At 39.5% G+C, this 21,968-nt stretch overlaps 3 protein-coding genes across 3 annotated transcripts; 2 read left to right on the top strand and 1 right to left on the bottom strand.

Annotated features, from left to right (window-relative positions):
• The first annotated feature begins 1,451 nt into the window (after positions 1–1,451).
• Positions 1,452–6,836, top strand: LOC103150429 (mitochondrial coenzyme A transporter SLC25A42-like). The gene is made up of 8 exons (XM_007570044.2): positions 1,452–1,817; positions 2,241–2,401; positions 3,637–3,748; positions 3,978–4,003; positions 4,657–4,823; positions 5,041–5,157; positions 6,106–6,257; positions 6,359–6,836. The coding sequence occupies exons 2-8, from the start codon at positions 2,312–2,314 to the stop codon at positions 6,682–6,684; spliced, it is 990 nt and encodes a 329-aa protein (XP_007570106.1). The 5' UTR covers positions 1,452–1,817; positions 2,241–2,311; the 3' UTR covers positions 6,685–6,836.
• Positions 6,837–7,351: 515 nt separating this feature from the next.
• LOC103150431 (MAU2 chromatid cohesion factor homolog) lies at positions 7,352–11,363 on the bottom strand. The gene is made up of 9 exons (XM_007570046.2): positions 11,081–11,363; positions 10,700–10,783; positions 10,458–10,553; positions 9,278–9,372; positions 8,642–8,669; positions 8,325–8,480; positions 8,054–8,200; positions 7,772–7,862; positions 7,352–7,648 (listed from the first exon to the last, which is right to left on the bottom strand). Exons 1-9 carry the CDS (start codon positions 11,312–11,314, stop codon positions 7,455–7,457), a joined length of 1,125 nt encoding a protein of 374 aa, XP_007570108.1. The 5' UTR covers positions 11,315–11,363; the 3' UTR covers positions 7,352–7,454.
• A 1,515-nt stretch (positions 11,364–12,878) lies between these two features.
• Positions 12,879–19,065, top strand: LOC103150432 (mitochondrial coenzyme A transporter SLC25A42-like). Its single transcript, XM_007570047.2, has 8 exons — positions 12,879–13,242; positions 13,666–13,826; positions 15,062–15,173; positions 15,403–15,428; positions 16,082–16,248; positions 16,466–16,582; positions 17,531–17,682; positions 17,784–19,065. Exons 2-8 carry the CDS (start codon positions 13,737–13,739, stop codon positions 18,107–18,109), a joined length of 990 nt encoding a protein of 329 aa, XP_007570109.1. The 5' UTR covers positions 12,879–13,242; positions 13,666–13,736; the 3' UTR covers positions 18,110–19,065.
• The last annotated feature ends 2,903 nt before the right edge of the window (positions 19,066–21,968 follow it).

The raw sequence follows: 21,968 nt of genomic DNA, 5'->3' as shown, positions 1-21,968 counted from the left end.
GAAGAAAAACTTTAGTTGTGTCCTTTTCAGTCATTTCAATTAAAAAATAGCGCAGGAAATGGTCAAATCCAATTTTATTATGAAAATATTTATTTTATTTAATACGCCCAACTACTATTTTAACAATATTCTCCACATGTTTATGTTCCAATAGAGAAACGATGGTCTAAGTCCGTTTTCCAGTGGAGTTTTATTTTTTATTTTTTTGTAAGAAACAAATTGTGTTAATTTATCTTTTCTGAATTGGGGGTTGTACTAAATTAATAAAACGTGATATTCAGATGTTTTTCCGTATTGCAAAGATAAATTTGAACAAGAATCCCTTCCTCTTGTGCATGCATGTAAGTATTAATACTGTATTTCTTTATATGTGTGTACAAAAACAAAATGGCTCACAAGATGGCTGTATCTTGTAAATACTGCTCTTGTCCTTTCTTACTCCTGTTGTTCTTACTTACCTTACTTGCCACATAAGGTTATTCTGATGTTAATGACATCAAATGCAATTAATTTATGCTTTGCAATTTTTTTTTTCAGGATTATATTATTAAGGTTTAGTGCCAGAAAGTGAGAATCTATACAATTGCTCTAATATATTTTTGACAAAGAAAGTATTAATGCATGGCACCTAAAATATTACATTATACAGTCCTGCAGTCATTTATGATTTAATTATTGAATGCATGAACATGCAATAGTGATTGGGATTAAGCATAAACTGCAGTTCTGTTTGATGTTCTTAATGTGATTGTGTTCTGTAGATCCTAAAGGCAAGTAAAAAATTCTTGCAAAAAATTCAAAGAGTTTGCCAAATTATCCATAGGTTTACTTTGTAAAAGACAGTTGTTTTTTGTGGTGATTAACTCTGCGAGTACTGAAGCTACTCTGTTCCAAAAAATATGAGTGCTAGGTTAATTGGTCTCTGAAAATTGTCTTTTAAGTGTGCTGTGTGTGTGCATAGCTGTTTGTCCAGTTTATCTTTGTGTTGCCCTGTGCTGACTGGTGACTTCTCCAGGGTGTACCCTGCCTCTCACCCAATTATTGTTATAGTTAGGCACCAGCCTGCCCTTGACCCTGCAAGGATAATAGGGTTTGGATAATGGATGGAGGTTCTAATTTAGCTCTTTCTAAATTTTAACCCCAGAAAGAGAAACACACACACACCCACACACCTACAGACACACACAGGTGGGTAACTAGATGGGAGCAAAAAAATGGTGATAAGATTGCAAGTAAGAAGTACTAAGAAAAAAGGAAGAAAAAAATATTGCAAAATTATTTTATGAATATTTTCAAAATTTCAGAACAAACTGAGATAATATGGAAAACTAAAACAAACGGTTAATTAAAAGATTGATATGATTGCGTAATATATACCTGGCAACCCAATGTTGAGCATAATCTCGCGAGACTTTGCTTATGCGATGCTGTTTGCTCTTGGGTATTGTAGTCCAAAACAGTGGATTACGCCGTGTTCCCGTTCGCTCGGGGCTCGAGAGTCCAGAATAATCTTTCTGTGCACAGAATAGGAGAGAGGAGGGGGGAGAGGGAACACCTCCGAGTTGAACGTTGTCTGACTCACGTACCCTTACAAACAAACTGCAAGCTTTATTGACACTTTTCTTCGACTCAACTTGATAAAAGACGTCAACAACGCGAGGAGACGCGGGGACACATCGCGGCGCGTGTGCTGTGCAACTTAAAAGCTCGAGTGACGAGCCTTCTGTCGACAAACAGGAGATGTGCAGCACGGCAGAGCATTGTAGGATTTCAAGCGTCGACTATTTGTAAACACGGACTGCTGTGGGACAGTCAAGGTAAGCGTTCATGCGGGTTTTAATAACCAAAACAGATTTCACTGCAGAAAAGAAGAGTGTCTGTTTATTATTATTATTATTATTATTATTATTATTATTGGACAGCTGTGAATCGCAGTTCATTTATTTTACACGCGCCTACTAAGGTCTTGTATTTAAATGACAACCAGGGCACATGTAATCACTCATGCAAGATCGTTATAAATTTGGCTTTACGTAGACAAACCAACATTGGTTTGTATTCTCTGCACCGTGACACCCCGTTTGTTTACAAGGCAGACCATTCGTGTGGGGACATGGGCGTGAGAGAATGCACGTACTCGTTGTTCTGGTACGGAGGAACTCCGAGCAGCGAGGAGGATGTTGCCTCAAAACAGCAGCTTGGAGTATTTTTAACCCAATGTATGACATTTTCCCCTGCAGCTGTGGGGTTTTGTCCAGAAAGAGCACCGCGGGTGTTTGACAAGCCTTGGTAATATAAGAAGGGGGCACCAATGGCCCACCGTGTGCACGAGCACCGCCAGGGCCGCATGCCTGTGGCCCAAACCACCGTGCTGACCCTCCCACCGTCCAGCCAAGCAAAGGTGAGCGTGCTGGGTGTGTTTCTCTCTTAGCCAGTGAGAATAAGGAAAGGGAAAACAATATTAAAACGTGACCAGACAGGTTGCTGCAGATGGGTGTGGAAAGGCATTTAAAATGTTCTGTTTTTACAATCACAAATGTGAATTAATTCTCTCCTGAAGTGTTAAACAGGAAGGTTGACTGTGTCACAACAATATATTCAAATAAAGTGTAAGCATGACCAAAAAAGATTCGTTTAAGAAAAAAAAAAGTATATTAAAAGCGGTTAAGAATGGAAAAAGCCACTATGTGTTGCCTCTCGTATCATACTCTTCTTTATGGTGGTGTTATTGTGACATTCAGTGTCTCCTCGCTGGCTGTAAACATCCAACATCAGAACAGTCCTGCTGCTGTAAATAGAAGGGTGATGCCAACGAATCCTCCGCAGCAGGCCTCTGTCCATAAAAATACACATTCACGAGTTGGACTTAAAAGAAAACAGTAAATCCTTTTTTGGACAGGAAAAGCCTAACAGGTGAATCTTTAACAAATGCATTTCTACATTTCATTTGTCTCTGTTGACATGTTCCTGGTTCTCCACACCCTTCTTTTTTTTTTTTCCTGCTTTGTCACCTTTGTGTTTTTATTTCATTAGAGATGCGTACACCATAACTGGTCCAGGCAGTAAAATGAACAATTATAAAATAGATTATGAAGCAGGAGGAATACCAGCTCTAAATTCACAGTACTGTTTGTTCTTTGAGTCAAAAATAAGTGATATGATGGAATAGTTCCAACAATATGAATTACAAATGCAAGTTTTTAAAAGTGCTTTGTTTTTCTGTTGCTGGTGATGAAAAGTCTTTGTTTATCAAGCCAAATCCTTCCGCTATCAATCAGTGGGAGTGTTTATTGAGTTCAGCTGGCCTACTTTAGGACTGCTTCCATGATCACACAGGGCAGAGCTCATGTTCTAAGATACATGGGCCAGTCTTATCTCATGTGATTCTCAGTTTCCGTGCCCCCGTCGTCCACGTGCGTGTTGTGGCTTTTTTTCTTTTCTTTGCCCCAACCCTGAGCCGACAAATTTATGTGGGAGCGTTTCCGTTGATCAGCAATCCACATAAAGCACAAGGATAGATAAGACATACCATAGCTTTTGTGTTATTATTTTATATTTATATTGTAGTTTTTTTATGTTTATGTTGTAAAACATTGTCTCACTAGCTCACAAATGTGTGACAATGTCTCCAAACAGGACCTGAGACCCAGATTGACCCCTCTGGACTCTCTGCTGTGTGGAGCATTCGCTGGAGCTGTGGCCAAAACCGTCATTGCACCTCTGGACCGCACCAAGATCATTTTTCAAGGCAAGACAAACTCTCAGATCTAAGGTTTCCTTCCCGATATAGATGAGGAAATGTGCTTGCCTGCAAAGCAGGCCACACTTGGACGTTTTGTAGACTGAACTAATGTTTTGTGTCCGTACCAGAGTTTACACCTCAACTGTTGTGGACTAATCCTCTTAGTAGATGTTTAGCCTACATGAGACGGTGTGTCTCAACCCTGTGGTTCACTGTGCCTCTTGTTGTTTTTCAGTGTCTTCAAAGAGGTTCTCGGCAAAGGTGAGTTTATTTATCTCTCTTATCTGCAGAACAGAAACTGATAAGACACAGATTTTCATCACGTTATGTGTACCTGCAGTGATAAGCAGGGCAATTGACTGCTCAAGTACAAAACATACTGAAAGTTATGAACTTTATGCACACCGGAAGTTTATTTTTCAAGAATATTTGCTAAAATGTTAAAGGAAGTTCAGTTTGAAGCAATAAGTAACAGTTTATAGATTCATAATGAAACAGTGAATGCTTCTATTTTTTCCCCACTTCTTTACTTATCTAGCCTTACAAAAGCTTTAACATTTGTACCTTTCATACAAAGTTGTGTTTGAATATATTCAAGCACAACTTTTGTGTTATCCAACACAAAGGTGTTGGATAATTCTGAAGTGGAAGAAAAAAAAAAAGAATGCATAAATTTAAGAAGTATTTACAAATAAAAACGTGAAAACTGCTCTGTTCACTGCAATTTGGTTTCCAGTTTTTAACAACTTTGCGCATCAAGACGCTCAACTTAATCACTTTTTCCTGACGTTGTTTTGGGGCAGAACTGTTTGTGACCACATGTTAACAAAGGTTCTTTACAAACCTTATTATGTAACGGCAAAATATCAGACGTGCTAAGCGGATAACGCGTCGAATGTTACGTTGTGCTGCAGGAGGCCTTCAGGGTGATCTACTGCACGTACATGAAGGATGGATTCCTCAGTCTGTGGAGGGGGAACTCTGCCACCATGGTGCGGGTCATGCCCTACGCTGCCATCCAGTTTTGCTCACACGAGCAATACAAGAAACTCCTGGGGGGCTACTATGGCTTCCAGGGCAAGTGAGTAAAGACTTAAAGTATTTTTTTATTGTGATGTTTTCATGTTTTAAGTCACACGATGGCACAAACCTTGTGAAAACGTACAGCTTCAGCCGAGTCAGCATGACTGTAGCGACCGGGATGTTAGCATTTAGCTTATACCAGCATGCTTGTAGCTGTGTGGGATTTACTTTATGTTCTTTTAAGTGTGCTTAAAGTCAACTGCTTTTTATTTCAGAGCGCTGCCTCCTTTCCCACGGCTACTGGCGGGTTCTCTGGCCGGTACGACCGCCGCCATGCTAACTTACCCCTTGGACATGGTCCGAGCCAGGATGGCTGTCACTGCTAAAGAAATGTAAGGACCTCCAGAGTTAAGCTCGTCTCTAGCAGAGGACGAATTTGTCCGATTTTTATAATGATCAGTTAGTCATTCCTGGAAAAACGGTCGACACCGTGCAGTATATGGGCCATTTCTGACAGGGTTGGGTATGTTAGGGATCCAAATGATTGCATTATTGATCTGAATGCTGGGCGTTTAGGATCATATGGTGTACCCTCTCTCAGATAATGTCTGGTTTGTTCGTTATTTTGAACCAAGTTTCTTTATCACGTAATTATATTTTTTGAGTCATTAATAAACTTTTTTTTTTTTAAACTTTTGGTTTAGATCCACACTCAACATTTATTGACTTTGGATATAAAATGGTATGTTCTGCAGATTTCTTCCATCTAGGGACCCTTCATTTCATTTACGTCTCTTCCTTTTAAAGGAGTTAGATTTTTCCTGTAGCTTTGAAGTGATCACCATTTGTAGACTTCCAGAGTTCAAGACGTGATCAGATAATTAATAGTTTAATTAAACATAAAGTAACTCATGCATTCAGTGCTGTATATCTTTAGGAAAATGTTGTAAGATCCACATAAATCTTGTGAAACTACGGTTTAAAAGTGCCGTTTAAATTTTGCTACAAAGTCAAATTCAGAATTTGAGTTTTAATTTCACTCTTTGACTTTCAGTTTGGTGAAAAGAGGAGTTCCCTCTAAATCTCTCTTTGCTACCTGGACTATGTTGGGATTGTCTCTGTTAAATATGATGTGGGTGGTCTGTCCTCATCATACTGTCTATCACTTTGAGCGTAGAATCCTATACTGGCACCAGGAAAGACTTTTCTTACTTTTGATTAATGCTTATGTCACCCTTACATAAATAAAAAACAAAAACATGCTAGTCTTTGCAGTTGTTGTGACTTTGCATTTAATAGAAAACTTATTTCTCAAATTTATTTCTGTTTGTCTTTTCCAGGTACAGTAACATCATGCATGTCTTTGTACGCATCTCCCAAGAAGAAGGTGTAAAGACACTGTATAAAGGTTTCACTCCCACCATCTTGGGTGTTATCCCATACGCAGGGATCACGTTTTTTACCTACGAGACCCTCAAAAAGCTCCACGCAGGTACTCGCCATTTCTCTGTCTTTGCATGTTTGGTTTTAATTAATTAAAGTAAGATTGGTAGATAACAGTCAGTTCCAACCCTACCATCTGTTTTACCTTAGACAAGACGAAGCGATCTCAGCCTTACCCTTACGAGCGCTTAGCGTTTGGAGCCTGTGCGGGCCTGATTGGACAGTCGGCTTCGTACCCTCTGGATGTTGTGCGCCGGCGCATGCAGACAGCCGGCGTGATCGGCTCCTCCTACACTACCATCCTGGGGACCATGCGCGAGATTGTGAAGCAGGAAGGCATCAGGCGTGGACTGTACAAAGGCCTGAGCATGAACTGGGTGAAAGGGCCCATCGCAGTGGGAATTAGCTTCACCACGTTTGATGTTACGCACAACTTGCTGCTGAAGCTGCACCAGATGGGCTACTCCATCCACTGAGCCAGGTGGGTGGGGCTGAAGAACGGTAACGGAGGGAAAGTACAGATGCGACCTGCATGAGGAAAGGGAGCGGAGCCCGTTTCGTGGCTGTGACGAGCCTCTGCTCTGTGCAGGACCGTCCCCACAGCTCACTCCTGTTTCCTACAGAGGATGTCAGAGACNTATGAACGGCCATATTGTATCATAGTTTTGCACCAGAAAAAGCCAGATGCAGCAAATCTGGATTAGATGTGCTTTCCTTCCTCCGTCTTGTTGTGATCTTGCTCCCATTTTTCAATAACTTAAAAATCAATCCGTAGACAGCGGCATCCATTATTACTCCTGTAAAGAGTAATTCTGCACCAAACATACCTTTTTGGAATTATGAACAAAAAAAAAAGAAAAAGAAAAAAAACAAACTTGGTTTCATTTGACTTTTGATAGACTTTTGCAAATGCTTCTAGAATCCCTCAAATGTGTCCCCCGCCCCCAGTCCCAGTCTTCACATTACAGCCAATCCCTTGGAAATTAAAATAATTATTATATATAAAATAATCATTTGGAGGTAATCATAGCCAGCTGAAATGGCTCCTGTGTATTTTGAGTTCAGATGTAGTGGTTAATTCTCAGCACAGTCTTCATTAAGGTGTGCAAACACATCATTATTATTATTTCCCCCTGTTTTTCATTTCCTTTTAAAATGTTTCAGTTTGTTTATAAAGGTGAGTTTTTTCTGGTTAGAAGCTGGAAAAACTTAAAACTTCTTCAAGTCACAAAGAACTAACTGAGCTTCAAATGTTCCATATGAGCCTTTTTTTTTTAAGATGGCACGTATTTAAATATAAACTGCAGGGATGGTGACAGGAATAGAAACAACGTACCTCCTGCAATGCCGTGGCCTTGTGGCCCGTGACGAGTCGGCACATGATGATGTGCTCCAGCAGAATGACTTGGAAGGTAGACAGGATGGGGCTGCAGTCCAACACTGACATAAATTGATTAGTGGTAAAAAAAACAACAAAAACAAACAGCACCGTTTAGTGATTTCTGGACAGTTTACAGAGCAAAGCTGATTAAGTTAGCCACAGAGTGATACTCAAAAACTCACTTTTGAGTTTCTCCAGTTGCATAAGAGCCTTGTCTGTGTACTTCTGGGCTTTCTCCAAATAGCCCGCCTGCATGGAGTGCATGACTGTCACCTGGAAAATGAAAATAAAAAAACCCACAAAAAAATAGAGTGTTTCTGATTCAATGTTTTTGCACAATTAAATAGTTTTAAATTAATGTTTGTTCAGGTTTGACTATTGCTTGAGACTTCTGCTGAAACTAAGCACACAGCTTTTGAGTAACAGAAAAAAAGAAAGGAAGAAAGAAAGAAAATCAGCGTTACCAGATATACGAGGACACACATGTGCTCCTTGGGCAGCCAGTGGAAGAGGTCAGCTGGGTTGGTGGGTAAAATCTCATCATCTTGGAGTGTAGAGATGGTCTGAATGCACTGCTGCAGCTGCTTCAGACACGGCTTCACGCTTTTTACCTGAAAAAGAAAAGAAAAAAACAAAACAATGTAGTCACTCCTGTCAACTTTTACACATCCATCCTCATCCCGCTTCAGAAATCTAAAAAAAAAAAATAAATAACTTTGTCATCACCCATCCTACCTGTCCAGCATCCAGGTAGTGTGTGACTTGTAGTACCAGGAAGAAGACTCTCAGCGATTCCTTCTGGATGGGGTTTCCCTGCCAGTTTTCTACTATAGTTCCACACAGTGTGAGAAGAGGATGCACCTCGCCAAGCTTCCTCTCCATTAGCAGCAACTGGAAGGTTAGAAAACATCCCCAGGTCAAAACGAATTACTAAAACAGTTAACGCCGGGTTTCCTCGTGGCAGACGTAGAAAAGAAAAAAAAAAAAAGATATGAAGACATGAAGATAAAACTTAGCTACAGAGAAGAGAAAAATAGAAAGAGAAAACTTACCATGCCTTTACTAAGAAGAAACAAAGCCCTAAAAAAGTGCAAAAAGTAAAATTAAGTCAACGTTCACATCAAATTATTACAGATAAATACCATGTAATCTTAATTGTTAGATACAAATCTCAACTAATAAGAGTTCCAAGCACAAATAAAAGCCTTATTTAATAAGAAAACAGGATATTTGTAATCTTAGTACATTTAAAATTAAAATCAATTTACTGATTTGTTTGCAGTGGAAACTTGTCCGGCAATAAAGTAGTAGCTTCATTTTCCACACATTTTGGTTGCGCCATGTTGTAAAATTATATGTAGTATGTTATATTTATTTAAGTTTTACATAGCCACATTTAAAAGTCTATTCGCATCACCTTCACATACATTAAAAATAAAACCTAAAAACAGCTTGAAGAGGTTTCCCCCTTAATTATTTAGTGTGCAATAGCCAATACATAACAAATTCAGGTGAAGCGAATCACACAAGTAGAGCAGTCGGAGTTACAGCAAAGAGTTACTTTTCGTCAACGGGACAAAATGATCATTTTGGTTTAGGTATCCTATGATGGTCACATCCCCCCCCACCCCCCATGTCATCCAGGTAACGCTTTAAACATGCAAACTGCAAATGACGGAGATTTTTACCTGGTATATTCTGAACCCACGACTCGGGCATACTCAGCCCCAACTCCCAGAAGGTCACATGCTGACACCAGGTCTTTCTCCAGAGTATGAAGTTGCTGAAAAGAGATAAGAAAACAACCTTAACATCTCAATACAGGCAACTATTAACTTTCAAGCAACTAGAATCCAAATGCAGCAAGTCTAACTCTGTTCTCCAACTAAAACAAAAGAAATAATAATAATATATAAAAAAAGAGACAAAGCAAGAATAAATCTGATAATTTTAATATTCCGTGGCCCTGATCGGCGACAGGCAGGTCAGACACAGTTAGTGAATGCACCAAAACACAGGTGCTAACAGGTCACATTGACAACAACACAGTTGTTGATGAGAGAAAAAGAGTAAGCTATTTTTTGAGTCTTTGACGTTCCTAAAGCTAATGCTAGCGGAATCACATGTTGGTAAGACACATCCACACAGCAAATCATAGTTTATATTTAAGTTCATATAAGTTAGTTTTATATCTCTGTAAAGTCCTATTTAACTTCAGAAGTATGTAACCCACCCCACACACAGTGTGACACTGTCTCATTTGATAATGGGAATAATTAATGCCAAACCCACCCCCCACCAAAAAAACATTACTGATGGCTTTTTTTTGGATTTACCATGAATTAATGTTGTATTTTTTTGTGACGTACAGAGAGTTTGGTATTTTCAAACCATTCTTGAGAAAACCATTGTTTTAGTTTATGTAAACTAACTTATGTAAACTTGTGTTGCACACTTAAAAATCAAATTAAAATTAGTCTATGTAATTTTTTTTTAACCAAAATGCGACACATCAACATCTTGTGAAACTTCTTTATAGCTTAGCAAGCATTAGGTACATTACTGCCGCCTACTGGGTTGGAGGGTGTACATGTGTACCAACAGTGGGCCAGAAATGCGGCAACTGAGAAAGGTACAATGTGATTTGTTTTGAGTGCTTGCTTTATTAAGAGCATATGTAAGTAATATAAACATTTTCATGTTAAGACGGATCAATTTGCTATTTATATGAACCAGCAAAAGTAGAATCGGACTATCAGCTGCATTAGCATGTGAAATAAAAAAAATGGTGATAAGAAATCGGCCACAAAAACTGCGATCAGTGCATTTTCAATAGGAAAACTTTAATACCACTTAAGTAATACATACCGCTAACTGGAACAGCAGTCTGCAGTGCCAGTATGGTGTTTGCTGGGAAATCTGAATGGCTTTACGCAGCAGGGGCTTTGCAGAGTCCACCAAATTCTGAAAATGTATTACATGCGGGCAGTTAGCAGTTCATAATAACACCCCCTCAAATATAACAATCATTTGTGAATGTCTTTGAAAAGCACAAGTATGGCTCGACTCTTATTTCTGTTTACCATATAGTAAGTCTTTATATGTTTTACCTGTTGGCAAAATAGTTCCGACAGAATACTCGCAGCTTCAAATTTGACATCTTCGAACTGAGGAAGTTGTTGAGATATAAACCACTGCAAAAAAGGAGACAAAATATTGTCAGCCAACATTCTGGGCGTAAATATTTGACCAGCAGTTTATTTGGTAAAAACCAGCGCGTGAGCGTAAAGTGGTTGAACAGGGTTTAAACAACGACACACTTTGTACCAAAATTATTTGAACACGTATCAGAACCTCTTTTCTAATGTAACCTTCTTGAATGAATAGCTATTTAAACACTTCCGCCGTTCGGTGTTTTCACTGCCCGCGGCCTACACTCCCTCCGCTTCTCTGCAGCATCCCCGCTCTTTCCCAGATCAAACGCCCCTCACCGCTTTCTCTAGGTGGTTGCGGGCCAGCTCGCTGTTCTTGGTGTGATGGTAGAGAACCGAGCCCAGCTGGAGATGCGTCCGAGCTTCGATCCTCTGCGGAGGCTTGAACTGAAACACGGCCTGTAGACAGTGTACGCACAGCCGTATTTTCGGTGGACTGGAGGTTCGGAAATGTTCCGCAAAGCCGAGGAGGGCGAGGTACCAACGCTCCGGGGCCTCTACGTTTGACGCCATTTTCCCAGACAACAACAAGTTTTTCAGCGCTACGGCCAGAGCCGCGGGTTGCCAGGTTGGGCTAAACAGAGCAGACTACGATCGAAGTTGCTTTTTCCAGCTCCAAATTGTGAAGAAAAACTTTAGTTGTGTCCTTTTCAGTCATTTCAATTAAAAAATAGCGCAGGAAATGGTCAAATCCAATTTTATTATGAAAATATTTATTTTATTTAATACGCCCAACTACTATTTTAACAATATTCTCCACATGTTTATGTTCCAATAGAGAAACGATGGTCTAAGTCCGTTTTCCAGTGGAGTTTTATTTTTTATTTTTTTGTAAGAAACAAATTGTGTTAATTTATCTTTTCTGAATTGGGGGTTGTACTAAATTAATAAAACGTGATATTCAGATGTTTTTCCGTATTGCAAAGATAAATTTGAACAAGAATCCCTTCCTCTTGTGCATGCATGTAAGTATTAATACTGTATTTCTTTATATGTGTGTACAAAAACAAAATGGCTCACAAGATGGCTGTATCTTGTAAATACTGCTCTTGTCCTTTCTTACTCCTGTTGTTCTTACTTACCTTACTTGCCACATAAGGTTATTCTGATGTTAATGACATCAAATGCAATTAATTTATGCTTTGCAATTTTTTTTTTCAGGATTATATTATTAAGGTTTAGTGCCAGAAAGTGAGAATCTATACAATTGCTCTAATATATTTTTGACAAAGAAAGTATTAATGCATGGCACCTAAAATATTACATTATACAGTCCTGCAGTCATTTATGATTTAATTATTGAATGCATGAACATGCAATAGTGATTGGGATTAAGCATAAACTGCAGTTCTGTTTGATGTTCTTAATGTGATTGTGTTCTGTAGATCCTAAAGGCAAGTAAAAAATTCTTGCAAAAAATTCAAAGAGTTTGCCAAATTATCCATAGGTTTACTTTGTAAAAGACAGTTGTTTTTTGTGGTGATTAACTCTGCGAGTACTGAAGCTACTCTGTTCCAAAAAATATGAGTGCTAGGTTAATTGGTCTCTGAAAATTGTCTTTTAAGTGTGCTGTGTGTGTGCATAGCTGTTTGTCCAGTTTATCTTTGTGTTGCCCTGTGCTGACTGGTGACTTCTCCAGGGTGTACCCTGCCTCTCACCCAATTATTGTTATAGTTAGGCACCAGCCTGCCCTTGACCCTGCAAGGATAATAGGGTTTGGATAATGGATGGAGGTTCTAATTTAGCTCTTTCTAAATTTTAACCCCAGAAAGAGAAACACACACACACCCACACACCTACAGACACACACAGGTGGGTAACTAGATGGGAGCAAAAAAATGGTGATAAGATTGCAAGTAAGAAGTACTAAGAAAAAAGGAAGAAAAAAATATTGCAAAATTATTTTATGAATATTTTCAAAATTTCAGAACAAACTGAGATAATATGGAAAACTAAAACAAACGGTTAATTAAAAGATTGATATGATTGCGTAATATATACCTGGCAACCCAATGTTGAGCATAATCTCGCGAGACTTTGCTTATGCGATGCTGTTTGCTCTTGGGTATTGTAGTCCAAAACAGTGGATTACGCCGTGTTCCCGTTCGCTCGGGGCTCGAGAGTCCAGAATAATCTTTCTGTGCACAGAATAGGAGAGAGGAGGGGGGAGAGGGAACACCTCCGAGTTGAACGTTGTCTGACTCACGTACCCTTACAAACAAACTGCAAGCTTTATTGACACTTTTCTTCGACTCAACTTGATAAAAGACGTCAACAACGCGAGGAGACGCGGGGACACATCGCGGCGCGTGTGCTGTGCAACTTAAAAGCTCGAGTGACGAGCCTTCTGTCGACAAACAGGAGATGTGCAGCACGGCAGAGCATTGTAGGATTTCAAGCGTCGACTATTTGTAAACACGGACTGCTGTGGGACAGTCAAGGTAAGCGTTCATGCGGGTTTTAATAACCAAAACAGATTTCACTGCAGAAAAGAAGAGTGTCTGTTTATTATTATTATTATTATTATTATTATTATTATTGGACAGCTGTGAATCGCAGTTCATTTATTTTACACGCGCCTACTAAGGTCTTGTATTTAAATGACAACCAGGGCACATGTAATCACTCATGCAAGATCGTTATAAATTTGGCTTTACGTAGACAAACCAACATTGGTTTGTATTCTCTGCACCGTGACACCCCGTTTGTTTACAAGGCAGACCATTCGTGTGGGGACATGGGCGTGAGAGAATGCACGTACTCGTTGTTCTGGTACGGAGGAACTCCGAGCAGCGAGGAGGATGTTGCCTCAAAACAGCAGCTTGGAGTATTTTTAACCCAATGTATGACATTTTCCCCTGCAGCTGTGGGGTTTTGTCCAGAAAGAGCACCGCGGGTGTTTGACAAGCCTTGGTAATATAAGAAGGGGGCACCAATGGCCCACCGTGTGCACGAGCACCGCCAGGGCCGCATGCCTGTGGCCCAAACCACCGTGCTGACCCTCCCACCGTCCAGCCAAGCAAAGGTGAGCGTGCTGGGTGTGTTTCTCTCTTAGCCAGTGAGAATAAGGAAAGGGAAAACAATATTAAAACGTGACCAGACAGGTTGCTGCAGATGGGTGTGGAAAGGCATTTAAAATGTTCTGTTTTTACAATCACAAATGTGAATTAATTCTCTCCTGAAGTGTTAAACAGGAAGGTTGACTGTGTCACAACAATATATTCAAATAAAGTGTAAGCATGACCAAAAAAGATTCGTTTAAGAAAAAAAAAAGTATATTAAAAGCGGTTAAGAATGGAAAAAGCCACTATGTGTTGCCTCTCGTATCATACTCTTCTTTATGGTGGTGTTATTGTGACATTCAGTGTCTCCTCGCTGGCTGTAAACATCCAACATCAGAACAGTCCTGCTGCTGTAAATAGAAGGGTGATGCCAACGAATCCTCCGCAGCAGGCCTCTGTCCATAAAAATACACATTCACGAGTTGGACTTAAAAGAAAACAGTAAATCCTTTTTTGGACAGGAAAAGCCTAACAGGTGAATCTTTAACAAATGCATTTCTACATTTCATTTGTCTCTGTTGACATGTTCCTGGTTCTCCACACCCTTCTTTTTTTTTTTTCCTGCTTTGTCACCTTTGTGTTTTTATTTCATTAGAGATGCGTACACCATAACTGGTCCAGGCAGTAAAATGAACAATTATAAAATAGATTATGAAGCAGGAGGAATACCAGCTCTAAATTCACAGTACTGTTTGTTCTTTGAGTCAAAAATAAGTGATATGATGGAATAGTTCCAACAATATGAATTACAAATGCAAGTTTTTAAAAGTGCTTTGTTTTTCTGTTGCTGGTGATGAAAAGTCTTTGTTTATCAAGCCAAATCCTTCCGCTATCAATCAGTGGGAGTGTTTATTGAGTTCAGCTGGCCTACTTTAGGACTGCTTCCATGATCACACAGGGCAGAGCTCATGTTCTAAGATACATGGGCCAGTCTTATCTCATGTGATTCTCAGTTTCCGTGCCCCCGTCGTCCACGTGCGTGTTGTGGCTTTTTTTCTTTTCTTTGCCCCAACCCTGAGCCGACAAATTTATGTGGGAGCGTTTCCGTTGATCAGCAATCCACATAAAGCACAAGGATAGATAAGACATACCATAGCTTTTGTGTTATTATTTTATATTTATATTGTAGTTTTTTTATGTTTATGTTGTAAAACATTGTCTCACTAGCTCACAAATGTGTGACAATGTCTCCAAACAGGACCTGAGACCCAGATTGACCCCTCTGGACTCTCTGCTGTGTGGAGCATTCGCTGGAGCTGTGGCCAAAACCGTCATTGCACCTCTGGACCGCACCAAGATCATTTTTCAAGGCAAGACAAACTCTCAGATCTAAGGTTTCCTTCCCGATATAGATGAGGAAATGTGCTTGCCTGCAAAGCAGGCCACACTTGGACGTTTTGTAGACTGAACTAATGTTTTGTGTCCGTACCAGAGTTTACACCTCAACTGTTGTGGACTAATCCTCTTAGTAGATGTTTAGCCTACATGAGACGGTGTGTCTCAACCCTGTGGTTCACTGTGCCTCTTGTTGTTTTTCAGTGTCTTCAAAGAGGTTCTCGGCAAAGGTGAGTTTATTTATCTCTCTTATCTGCAGAACAGAAACTGATAAGACACAGATTTTCATCACGTTATGTGTACCTGCAGTGATAAGCAGGGCAATTGACTGCTCAAGTACAAAACATACTGAAAGTTATGAACTTTATGCACACCGGAAGTTTATTTTTCAAGAATATTTGCTAAAATGTTAAAGGAAGTTCAGTTTGAAGCAATAAGTAACAGTTTATAGATTCATAATGAAACAGTGAATGCTTCTATTTTTTCCCCACTTCTTTACTTATCTAGCCTTACAAAAGCTTTAACATTTGTACCTTTCATACAAAGTTGTGTTTGAATATATTCAAGCACAACTTTTGTGTTATCCAACACAAAGGTGTTGGATAATTCTGAAGTGGAAGAAAAAAAAAAAGAATGCATAAATTTAAGAAGTATTTACAAATAAAAACGTGAAAACTGCTCTGTTCACTGCAATTTGGTTTCCAGTTTTTAACAACTTTGCGCATCAAGACGCTCAACTTAATCACTTTTTCCTGACGTTGTTTTGGGGCAGAACTGTTTGTGACCACATGTTAACAAAGGTTCTTTACAAACCTTATTATGTAACGGCAAAATATCAGACGTGCTAAGCGGATAACGCGTCGAATGTTACGTTGTGCTGCAGGAGGCCTTCAGGGTGATCTACTGCACGTACATGAAGGATGGATTCCTCAGTCTGTGGAGGGGGAACTCTGCCACCATGGTGCGGGTCATGCCCTACGCTGCCATCCAGTTTTGCTCACACGAGCAATACAAGAAACTCCTGGGGGGCTACTATGGCTTCCAGGGCAAGTGAGTAAAGACTTAAAGTATTTTTTTATTGTGATGTTTTCATGTTTTAAGTCACACGATGGCACAAACCTTGTGAAAACGTACAGCTTCAGCCGAGTCAGCATGACTGTAGCGACCGGGATGTTAGCATTTAGCTTATACCAGCATGCTTGTAGCTGTGTGGGATTTACTTTATGTTCTTTTAAGTGTGCTTAAAGTCAACTGCTTTTTATTTCAGAGCGCTGCCTCCTTTCCCACGGCTACTGGCGGGTTCTCTGGCCGGTACGACCGCCGCCATGCTAACTTACCCCTTGGACATGGTCCGAGCCAGGATGGCTGTCACTGCTAAAGAAATGTAAGGACCTCCAGAGTTAAGCTCGTCTCTAGCAGAGGACGAATTTGTCCGATTTTTATAATGATCAGTTAGTCATTCCTGGAAAAACGGTCGACACCGTGCAGTATATGGGCCATTTCTGACAGGGTTGGGTATGTTAGGGATCCAAATGATTGCATTATTGATCTGAATGCTGGGCGTTTAGGATCATATGGTGTACCCTCACTCAGATAATGTCTGGTTTGTTCGTTATTTTGAACCAAGTTTCTTTATCACGTAATTATATTTTTTGAGTCATTAATAAACTTTTTTTTTTTTAAACTTTTGGTTTAGATCCACACTCAACATTTATTGACTTTGGATATAAAATGGTATGTTCTGCAGATTTCTTCCATCTAGGGACCCTTCATTTCATTTACGTCTCTTCCTTTTAAAGGAGTTAGATTTTTCCTGTAGCTTTGAAGTGATCACCATGTGTAGACTTCCAGAGTTCATGACGTGATCAGATAATTTATAGCTTAATTAAACATAAAGTAACTCATGCATTCAGTGCTGTATATCTTTAGGAAAATGTTGTAAGATCCACATAAATCTTGTGAAACTACGGTTTAAAAGTGCCGTTTAAATTTTGCTACAAAGTCAAATTCAGAATTTGAGTTTTAATTTCACTCTTTGACTTTCAGTTTGGTGAAAAGAGGAGTTCCCTCTAAATCTCTCTTTGCTACCTGGACTATGTTGGGATTGTCTCTGTTAAATATGATGTGGGTGGTCTGTCCTCATCATACTGTCTATCACTTTGAGCGTAGAATCCTATACTGGCACCAGGAAAGACTTTTCTTACTTTTGATTAATGCTTATGTCACCCTTACATAAATAAAGAACAAAAACATGCTAGTCTTTGCAGTTGTTGTGACTTTGCATTTAATAGAAAACTTATTTCTCAAATTTATTTCTGTTTGTCTTTTCCAGGTACAGTAACATCATGCATGTCTTTGTACGCATCTCCCAAGAAGAAGGTGTAAAGACACTGTATAAAGGTTTCACTCCCACCATCTTGGGTGTTATCCCATACGCAGGGATCACGTTTTTTACCTACGAGACCCTCAAAAAGCTCCACGCAGGTACTCGCCATTTCTCTGTCTTTGCATGTTTGGTTTTAATTAATTAAAGTAAGATTGGTAGATAACAGTCAGTTCCAACCCTACCATCTGTTTTACCTTAGATAAGACGAAGCGATCTCAGCCTTACCCTTACGAGCGCTTGGCGTTTGGAGCCTGTGCGGGCCTGATTGGACAGTCGGCTTCGTACCCTCTGGATGTTGTGCGCCGGCGCATGCAGACAGCCGGCGTGATCGGCTCCTCCTACACTACCATCCTGGGGACCATGCGCGAGATTGTGAAGCAGGAAGGCATCAGGCGTGGACTGTACAAAGGCCTGAGCATGAACTGGGTGAAAGGGCCCATCGCAGTGGGAATTAGCTTCACCACGTTTGATGTTACGCACAACTTGCTGCTGAAGCTGCACCAGATGGGCTACTCCATCCACTGAGCCAGGTGGGTGGGGCTGAAGAACGGTAACGGAGGGAAAGTACAGATGCGACCTGCATGAGGAAAGGGAGCGGAGCCCGTTTCGTGGCTGTGACGAGCCTCTGCTCTGTGCAGGACCGTCCCCACAGCTCACTCCTGTTTCCTACAGAGGATGTCAGAGACGCGAAGAAGCCGACAGGAGATCTGTTCTGCAAGGATACGCATTATCACAAGCTTGGCCTAATGCAAAGGGATCTCTAGCTTTGCAGAAAGGCACAAAAAAAAAAAAAGTTTTTACTATCATGAAATGGTTAAAACATGTCTGAGAAACATGGTACCACTAGAATGATAGGTGGCAAAGGAGCTAAATTGCACTTTATCAGAATTTCCCCTTCTGTTGATCCTACTTAATCAAAAACAAATCAGATTGTTTTTCATGGGCTTCCTTTTATCTTTTTTGTACAAGAGACATTTTTTTTTTAGACTTTTTTTCCTATGGCACAGCATGTGATGATGCATGGTTATGTGCAACTAAAGACAAATTTAGCAGGTTTAAATTTTATGATGGTGCCAGTGTGGATTTTATTTCCCATTGAAAGGAAAACAATTGATTGTGACTATAAAATTTTCACTTGCCCATTCATCCAACACCGTGTAACTCCATCTGTGACTTAGATGATCGTAAGTGTTGCTAATCAAACTTATTACAAACAAAAACATATGAATATGAAAGGCTTCAGTCGGTATGCAAAATTATTGCGATTTATGCATTTAAAAATTTTTTTACTTTTGTTTTGCTCACATTGTTGTATAGATTTTTTCAAAGCTGTCACTTGATTGTATGGCCTGTCTTTTTTTCAGTTATAATTTTTATGTTTCTGCAGAAGAAAATCATGCTTTTTGCCACATTTCAGAGGGATTTATTTGCCCAAAGACGTTTACAGTATGATGACCGTGCAATAAACTGTTTATTCACAACCTTTGAGCAATGTTGTGTTTTGTCCACTAGATGGAGATGCTTGATAAAAGAAGATAATGTTGCCGGAGACGTATCAAACAAAAGGGGAAGAAATTTCAATTTTAAATATTTTTAAAACATCAGAATTTTCAGTCGGTTGGAGGATTTAATTTTCTTCAAAAAACAGAACCCTCTTTTTTTCTTTTTTTTTTTTAGAGAGAGTACTTATTTACTTTTGTCCCAGTGTTCTCTTTTACTAATTATTATAATTTTATGACACTTAATATATGGCTACAGCTTGTTTCAGAGAATATATATATTTTTGATAACCGTACAGATTTAAAACGCACTTGGAAATGTTTTCTATCTCCATGAGTTCCCCTTTGTCACTAGATGGCGGCAGGGAGCAGCTCCACCCGCTCGTGCAACCCGGTACCATTAACGAGCTCATTTACATGGCCTGAACTTGACCTTATGTCTGCCCATTGAAAACAGCTTTCCAGTTATTTCCCTCCCATCATTGATTGCGTTTTATTTAACGTTTCCTGCATTACTTAAACTATGTCTGTGTTACTAAAGCAGCTTTAACCTTATCTTTGAATCATAAAGAAATATGTTCAGCGTAATCATGTTGTAGCACACCTGTTAACATATTTAAACAAAGCAACGTTGTTTGTTTTTTTTTTTTTTTGCAAATCTATATTTTTTGGTATTCAAAATCTGCACCACAAATAATTTCATCAGCAAAATGCGATGTTATTTTCACTCGTTCAGATAAAGCTATTTTTTTATTTTTATAAAGCATTTATAAAAATGTGTTATAAAGTGTATATATATATATATATATATGTATATATCCACTGCCATCCAATTTTTTTTAATTAGGTGTTATCCAGTAACTTGGCTGTTAAATTCTAGTTTCATCACTCAATTAGCAGATATAAACCTTCAGTTTTTTTCTTCCTTTTTGTTCTTTCTTATTCACCACTCAATGTGCTTGAGCTGTAAGAGCATTGAACTCTGTGTGTGTGTGTGTGTGGGTGCGTGTGTTTGTGTGTGGGTGTGCGTGTGTTTGTGTGTGTGCGTGCCCAGTCTGCTGCTTTGTTGATTTTTATCAACCGAAACACCTTCTCTGGTGGTTGAATATCATGTCTCCTGAACTCCAGAGCTCAGGATGGAGAGGAAATACTGTCTTACCCCTCAGTCTCGCCATCTTCCCCGCCTTCTTGACCTTGACTGAGAATCATGGGATACCCCTGCCAACCTACCCACCCTGGCTTTGCAACAGTCGAAACAATGCGACTGGCTGGATGATGTGGTCGAATGGCGGGTGCCTGCGAGAGCGAGGAGGAGGCACAGGAGAAGGATGGGGGGGGCCCTGAAACGGTGTTTCTTGAAGGCGCGGTTGCCATAGGTAACCTGAATCTGTGCCAACGGAGGCGAGCAGACCATTTGCATGTATTCAAATCTTGCATGAATAATTCACTTTGAAGCCCCCGCTGGAGTGTGAGCAGACAATAGCCGCTTGCGCTTACACACACAGATGCACAGAACAAAATGCTCACCAGAAAAAGAAATATCTTTTAAATAAACACACACACACACACACACATCACCCAGACTCAGGCTTGAAGGGTGTGAGAAAGGTGAGGAGGTTATTGTGGGAGGTTCGGATGAATAAAGCCTCTCTTGGAGGTGTGTTTGATCCTTAAACGTTGAGATAGTAACTGTTGCAGCAACGTTTTCCTGCATGTAATTACTGGCAATTCAAAGCACATAAGATGAGATCTTTCTCACACCAAACACTGGAGTGTGTAGAGACTTGGTATCTTGCTGTAATTTCTGCTCCACCTAACAGTAATTCTAATAATCATTTTTGCAATAAATGGTTGCTATTCATAATAAATTACATATTAAATAAACAATAAAATATTCTACTAGTAAAGTGAACAGACCTTATATAGGTTACAGCATAAAATGCAGCTCTGTGAATCATTTACTGTAGTGACACTTTAAATAACAATATGGCGTAAATAAAAAAAATCTCACTAATGCTGTCGTTAATAAATTATTTACTTATTAATATTATTATCTACACTTTGCCGAGGCAGGTTTTGATTATGGGTGGCATGTTTTTTTGTTTTTGTTTTTTTTGCCCAGGATGATATGGAGAGAGGGAACAACCATGGTAAATGAGCAGAGAAAGAATGAAAAAAACAACTGGGATACATTCGACTGACTACTTCAAATCCTTAGTTACTTAGGCCTTGTGCTTTCAGAGCTGAAATGCATTACTCTACTCAAAAAAAAGAAAAAAAAAGGAAGTTATTATTCCATTTATGAACATAGTAGAAATACATTTTTTCCTGCTCTCTTGGCATTGGGACCACCCAGAGAGAGAAGCTGAGGCATAAGTGAACTAAGCTGCTTCTCGGGGCCCCCATTCTGGCAGAGGTTGGGGGTTCAAGAGCACTTGACCTCTGACGCAACATATAACTCTCCAAAGCTCCAAATTTGTTGTCACTTTTAAAAGAGAAATGTAATTAACTCAGTAGGTCGACAAAATGTCACATTTTACTCTATAAAAGACTGAATACCTGGCAAATATGCCAGTACAGAGGAAAATCTGGTTTGATTAAATAGTTATTAATTATGACGTAGCTGTCACTATTGTAGTATTTATATCGATGGTTCATTTGCAGCTTTCTTTCAGTGCAAAATTCACAACATGGACTGTATAAATGCTGACCTAATTTTTCGACAGTGACTAGAGGAGCTTTAAAACGGAGCTTCATTACTATTGATGTAAAAACGGGGGAATTTAGACAGTGACTCCAGTCTATGAGAATCTATTAATATTTATCTAGATTCAAGGTAACTTTATGTCAGACCGTTAGTTCCTAATGTTTTTGATAAATTCCAT

This window comes from Poecilia formosa, unplaced genomic scaffold, assembly GCF_000485575.1.
Source record: "Poecilia formosa unplaced genomic scaffold, Poecilia_formosa-5.1.2 Scaffold254, whole genome shotgun sequence".
NCBI lineage: Eukaryota > Metazoa > Chordata > Actinopteri > Cyprinodontiformes > Poeciliidae > Poecilia > Poecilia formosa.
The sequence above is the reverse complement of the archived record's forward strand: the minus strand, read 5'-3'. Positions and strand labels throughout refer to the sequence as shown.